Source organism: Nicotiana attenuata, chromosome 6 (genome assembly GCF_001879085.1).
Source record: "Nicotiana attenuata strain UT chromosome 6, NIATTr2, whole genome shotgun sequence".
In the NCBI taxonomy this organism is placed as follows: Eukaryota; Viridiplantae; Streptophyta; class Magnoliopsida; order Solanales; family Solanaceae; genus Nicotiana; species Nicotiana attenuata.
In genome coordinates this window covers 24,812,348-24,819,113 of record NC_031994.1, presented here as the reverse complement: position 1 = coordinate 24,819,113, position 6,766 = coordinate 24,812,348, and the positions used below count along the sequence as shown (strand labels likewise).

Here is a 6,766-nt window from a genome sequence, read left to right as displayed (position 1 = left end):
AATCCCGAAAAAATCAAGGCCATTGAGGAAATCACTGTGGTAAACAATGTGAAAGCCGTGTAACGGCTGACCGGACGAATAGCGGCCCTGGGTCGATTCATCTCGAGATCATCAGATCGGAGTCATCATTTCTTCTCCCTGCTTAAAAAAAAGAACAACTTCGCATGGAACCCGGAATGCCAGCTAGCCCTGGAAGAATTAAAACGGTATCTCTCAAGCCCACCCTCGCTCCATACTCCGAAGGAGGATGAAACACTCTACTTGTATTTATCTGTGTCCAAGGTAGCGGTAAGTGGTGTGTTGGTTCGAGAAGAGCAAGGTATGCAATTTCCTATTTATTATGTGAGTCGGACCCTGGGGGATGCCAAAACGAGGTATCTACATTTGGAAAAGTTATCTCTTGCATTAATAAGCGCATCTAGGAAATTAAAACCATATTTTCAATGCCATCTTATATGTGTATTAACTATATATCCGCTTCGAAATATCTTGCATAAGCCCAAATTATCGGGCAGATTGGCCGAATGGGCCATCGAACTTGGAGGATATGATATCGAATATCAACCTCGGACGACCATCAAGTCTCAAATTTTGGCAGACTTCGTGGCCGACTTCGCACCTGCCCTCATACCCGAAGTAGAAAAAGAACTCTTGCTAAAAACGGGTACATCAGCGGGGGTTTGGACCCTCTTCACCGACGGTGCCTCAAATGTGAAAGGGTCCGGGATCGACATCGTTTTGAAATTGCCCACGGGCAGTGTTATTATACAGTCTATCAAAACTTCTAAATTGACTAACAATGAGGCCAAGTATGAATCCATGATCGTAGGTCTTGAACTAGCCAAGGGCCTTGGAGCAGAAGTCATCGAGGCAAAGTGTGATTCCCTTTTGGTGGCAAACCACGTAAATAGAAGCTTCGAGGTTCGAGACGATCGAATGCAGAGGTACTTGGAAAAACTTCAAGTAACACTATATCGCTTCAAGGAATGGACACTGGACTATGTACCTCGAGAACAGAACAGCGAGGCCGACGTACTAGCAAAGTTGGGATCATCAGTCGAAGAAGACGATATCGTCCCGGGGGCTGTCATCCAGCTATCAAAATTAATGATCGAAGAAGGCCATGCAGAGATTAACTCGAAGAGCTTAACATGGGTTTGGAGGAATAAATACATCGATTATCTAAAGCATGGGAAGCTCCCCGCGGACCCAAAAGAGTCAAGAACACTCCGAGCTAGAGCGGCTCGATTCTCGCTCGATGAAAACAAAACGTTATACAGAAGAATCTTTCATGGACCACTGGCGGGGTGCCTGGGACCCGAGGATACAGACTATGTACTACGGGAAATCCATGAGGGCTCCTGTGGAAACCATTCTGGTGCAGCCTCTTTGATTTGTAAGGTGATCAGAGCAGGATATTATTGGGATAACATGGAAAAATATGCCAAGGAGTTCGTTCGAAAGTGTGATAAGTGCCAGAGATTTGCACCAATAATTCATCAACCCGGTGAACAACTCCACTCGGTCTTATCCCCGTGGCCATTCATGAAATGGGGGATGGATATCATCAGCCCCCTACCAACGGCGCCAGGTAAAGCTAGATTTATTTTGTTTATGACTGACTACTTCTCAAAATGGGTTGAAGCGCAGGCCTTCGAGAAAATAAGAGAAAAAGAAGTCATCGATTTCATATGGGACCATATCATATGTCGGTTCGGGATACCCGCCGAAATAACATGTGACAATGGAAAACAGTTCGTCGGCAGCAAAGTGACAAAATTCCTTGAGGACCATAAAATCAAAAGGATCCTATCAGCGCCTTACCACCCAAGTGCAAATGGGCAGGCCGAGTCCACCAACAAAACCATTATTCGAAACTTGAAGAAAAGGCTAGATGATGCCAAGGGGAAATGGAGAGAGGTATTGCCCAAGGTATTATGGGCGTATCGGACAACATCTAAGTCAAGCATGGGGGAGACCCCGTTTTCCTTGGTATATGGGTCCGAAGCTTTAATCCAGTCGAAGTCGGGGAGCCTAGCGCAAGGTTTCAGCATGCCACCGAAGGCTCAAATAACAAAGCGATGAACACTTCTCTCGAGCTACTGGATGAAAAATGTGAGGCCGCATTAATACGAATGGCCGCGCAAAAACAAAGAATCGAAAGGTATTACAACAGAAGGACAAACTTATGATATTTCAAAGCCGGGGACTTAGTACTAAGAAAAGTCACTCTTAACACTCGAGACCCAAACGAAGGGAAGCTATGTCCCAATTGGGAAGGACCGTACCGTGTCCTCGGAGTCATAGGGAAAGGATCATAAAAACTCAAAACAATGGAAGGTGAGCAACTACCAAATAATTGGAATATATCAATGCTCAAGCGATATTACTGCTGAGCTCGAAGACCTTGGGTTTGAAAGCATGCGTTGCACTCTTTTTCCCTTGGAACGGGTTTTATCCCAAATGGGTTTTACCGGCAAGGTTTTTAACGAGGCAACACCTATATGCTACCTAAGTATCACTCGACAAGTATTTAAGGCTTCTTTTCGATCAACCTCGAATACTGGGGGGCATCACCATTGGAGATTATAACTTTGAGAAAAATATTTCACGCCTAAAAGGGCCTCGGTAGGAGAACTTTGCAATGGGCCAAACGGTCAAATGAATCGTGTCCATATAGAATAATCGAGCCCCGATGGCAAAACATGTACGTATGTATTAACTATTTGAAGAAGCATTCTAGTTATATCAAAAAACACCTTGTATCTCATACGAGCTCTATACTTACAATCATACGGGAAACGACTCAAGAGCCAAAGCGCCTCGAAACACCTCCGGACTGTCAATGACAGTTAATATAAGACCTCAAAGAGGCATCATAAGACCTCGAAGAGTCACCCACCCGAAATGAAGGCCAAGGCCAACTCACTCGGCGACTAACTTTTCGAACAAGTTCGGAAAGTTATTGGGAAACGAGTCCAAGTGACAAACCCGAAGGCTACGGCCATACCAAAGACTACGGTCACATAAAGGCTACGGCCAAAATAATGCGACTCGGAGACGTCCGACTTTCGCAATAAAACTAAAGGCCTTCAAACATTAAAAAGAAAACCGGTTAAATCAGGCTACCCTCGGCAAAAGCAAAATATAAGGGGCCTCGATAAAATTCAGCCCCCGAAAAATCTAAGGGCTTCGATAAATCAGCCCTCGAATAAGGGCTTCGACAAATCATCCCTCGAACAAGGGCTTCGACAAATTAGCCCTCGAACGATCCAAGGGCTTCAATAACACCAGCCTTCGGAAAACCCTTAAGAGGCATTCGATTATGTCCACGCTAACAAAATCGACTAATAATGTTTCGATACGTCGAGCCTTCTAAAAACCCAACGGGTATGAAATACATGCTAAGGCATAACTCAAACTCGATTAAGTCTTTTAGCCGAAGTGAGGGAAACTATATATCCATTTTTAGAGGCCGAAACGACCCAATTTAAAGAGCGTAAGGGCCAACCAAAAAGAGCCTAAAGGCCGATATATAAGAGCCTAAGGGTCAGCTTAAAAATAAATATAGGGTCAAAGACCTATGGGAATCTGAGACCCCGTTCTCGCTTAACTCGGACCCAAAGGCCCCGAGCTCGCATTATTTTAACTTTAAGTTTGGCTCGAGGATTATCTGAAACCCTAAGGGGTACGATCTTGGGAAATAAAAGCCTAAGGGCTTATTGCGAGTCTAAACAAATACTCAAACTTAACACGTGAATCATCAGAATTTTTTATGAACGGAGACAAAATAAAAGGTCAGCACAAATCAGGAATAGAGCAAAAAGCTACTTTATATTCGTTCGGGAAATTTACAAAGCATATTACAACGAATGACTCTTATACAAAAATAGAAACCTAATCTATTTTCGGGGCCTCGTCCCCATGAGTGCCGTCTTCATCTCATATGGCTTTATCTTCTGAAGCCTCTTCCCCTTCAGGAGCATCTTCTTCACTTTCCCCGTCCCCGTAACCACTCACCACGTCTTCATCATCAGAAGAGACAAGAAACCTAGCATCGGTTTCCCGTGCCTGTGCTTCGGCTATCTCCTCGGCAAGGTCAAATCCTCGAGCACGGACTTCCTCGAGAGTCTCCCTCCCGGCTTGACACTTAGCCAATTCACCGCTCCGTTTCGCCCGATTGGAGGCTGCCCTCAACTCAGCTTGAATGGCCGTGGCTTATTTCTGGTATATAGCAATGGATTTATCGTCCACAACTTTCATTTTCTTAGCCTTGGTTTTGGCTTGTGCAACTTCAGCCTTAGCATATGCAGCTTCAGTCCGGGCTTTAGTCAGCTCGGCCTCCAGCTCCTCGATTTCCCTGGCCAGATCCAAGCCTTTCGCTTCAGCACCTCGGATTTGAGCTTCAGCCGAGGTCAGTTGAGCCTTAACAGCTTCTTTTTTGGTGGTGAGTCGATCCATGTTCTCCTTCCACTGGTGGCAATCAACCCGAACTTGGTTTACCACTCCCCGGAGCTGCCCAATCATGTCTAGCTTTTGCTGCAGCTAAGACGTCGAAGTATTAGCCTCGGAAGCAGGGCCAAGAATGCCGAACTTTGTTAAAATCAGAGTTACCTGCTCGTCCAGCTCGGACTCGCTTTTTTGAGCTTTGGCCAAAGCAGTCCGGTGGTCCTTAAGCCCCTTTTCCTTCTAACTACAAAGGAGCCTCAAGGCCTTTTCTTCGCCCGAGACTCTCTTGAGCTCGACCTCACATTGTTTCAGCTCAGCCTTGAACTTTATAACAGCCTATACATGAAATAAAGACACATCAGTGGAAGAGGAAAACAAAGGGAGAAAAACTTGCAATAGATAGGGCAGGTCTTTACCCGGAGAAAGAGACGCTGGGCCTCTTCAAAAATGGAGGATGCATCATTGAAGTCATCGACACCCTCAACCCCAGCATAGAAACTGTGGAAGGCCGCGATGGCCTTACTTCGGTCAGGCATATGCAAAGTGTTGGCTTCCTCGATTGCCTCCCCAAAATAAGTTGGCAATGAAAGAGAATGACCTGTTGTCGTGGCCTCGATCTCTTCACTCGGGGCATTCTCATTAACCTTGGGGGCCTCAACATTTACCCCCTCTGGTATAGTTGTTGAAGAAGGAGGGATAATCTCAACCTCCGGGGATATGAGGGCCTTGCCCGTCTCTTCCCTTTGGGCATCCTCGCCAAAAGGTGGATTTTCTTGTTCGGGAGGCTTGACGGCCTCGACTAAGTTCCCGGTCCGAGTCACCAGCGCCGATTCTTCCCCATCATTTTCCTCATCATCCGATGAGTCATGGGCTGAGTCTGTGCCCGTTTGAGCAAACCTTTTTCGTAGCCTTCGAGTGGAGGTTTTCTTGTCTTGGGGGTCTTCGGGCTCCGAGACCCTTTTTCTTTTATTATCCTTCTCAGGCTTTGGATTTGAAGGCTTGGTCGTTTCCCCGAGCGGGGCCGACCTCATCTCAGACTCGTCTCCAAGGCTGTGGTTCTTGGCCTCCCATCGGCCCCTCACCAATTCACGCCACTTACGCTTGTCATAAGAGGATGTGGCAGTGATGTTCTAAACGTCAATACCACACAATATGGGGGGTGATTTGTGTGGTACCCAATTTTCGCTCTAAAAGAACCCGGTTCTTCTAGGTGTACTTACTACTACTGTTTGCGGAATTAAGAGTACATAAAATAAAGAACACATAGATTTTTACGTGAAAAACACCTGGCTCAAAAGGTGAAAAAACCACGATCTACTACTCAGTAGGATTTTCCCAAACTTCCACTAAAATCACTGAGCCAAAACAGCATTTACAAAACTCTTGTAAACCTAAGGATTAAACTCTAATCCCAGTATGGCACACAGCCTCAATTGTTGCGACACCTTCAAGTTAACTCTAACTTGAATACTCAAAGTACCTAATACAATTGCTTCTATGAAAGCTGGAAAGGTACAACTTTAAAACACCTACTACAATTGAACGAGAATAAAAGAAAGACACAATGGAATTGGTTCTTCTATCTTGTCCAAGTAGCTTCAGGAATGCACACTTGAATCTCACAAAAATTGCTTGCAAAATTTCCTCGCTCTTTTGCTCCCAATTTAGTTTAACTTATGCGTTTGTGCAATACCTGTAAAAGAGAACAATCACTGTTATTTAATGAGTTAGTAATCAGAGTTTGATTAAGACTCAATTGCCGATCTTCCATTGAAGTTGAGTCCTTGAACAATACAAACTCCAACCTATCCTTTATCCGGATTGTGTCCTCTTCCCATGAGGAGAGTTTCTCTCCTCCTCCAATATGCAACCTTTTCGATTAGTTCAGGAGATATTGCTACTTGATCACTGAGACTTATCTCCTTCACATGTATCTCACATGTCTAGGTTGATAAATACTGTGTCTCACATGATGGACCTGGTCCATACTGAGTTCATTTGTCATTCTTCAAAACTTCACCTGAACTTGGGCCAACAAATTCCCCCTTTTTTATGATGACAAACTCTGTGCTTTTATGAATCAAAAAACCTGTAATAACTCAGCTTAACTATCAACACTTAACTTATCATCAAGGACCAGGTTTAATTTAGGTTATAAATATCACATTATTCAGAATAAAATTAAAGCACATATCTCTTCCCCCTTTTGGCATCATCGAAAAGTTGCATACAATGTGAATCCCAGATTTTAGTCATTACTCATGGCCACTTGGGCAACTGCAAGTGAAAACATGGATTAAATCATCAATAATCAACA

The 6,766-nt window shown here is 44.5% G+C and overlaps 1 protein-coding gene across 1 annotated transcript; it reads right to left on the bottom strand.

Moving 5' to 3' along the window:
• LOC109227702 (tropomyosin-like) lies at positions 3,943–4,527 on the bottom strand. Its single transcript, XM_019392900.1, has 2 exons — positions 4,258–4,527; positions 3,943–4,197 (listed from the first exon to the last, which is right to left on the bottom strand). The coding sequence occupies exons 1-2, from the start codon at positions 4,525–4,527 to the stop codon at positions 3,943–3,945; spliced, it is 525 nt and encodes a 174-aa protein (XP_019248445.1).

Coding starts and splice junctions, on each gene's coding strand:
- LOC109227702 (XM_019392900.1), bottom strand. CDS start 4,527: ATGATTGGGCAGCTCCGGGGAGTGGTAAACCAAGTTCGGGTTGATTGC. Junction 4,198..4,257: donor CCAAGGCTAAGAAAATGAAA/GTTGTGGACGAT, acceptor ATTCAAGCTGAG/TTGAGGGCAGCCTCCAATCG.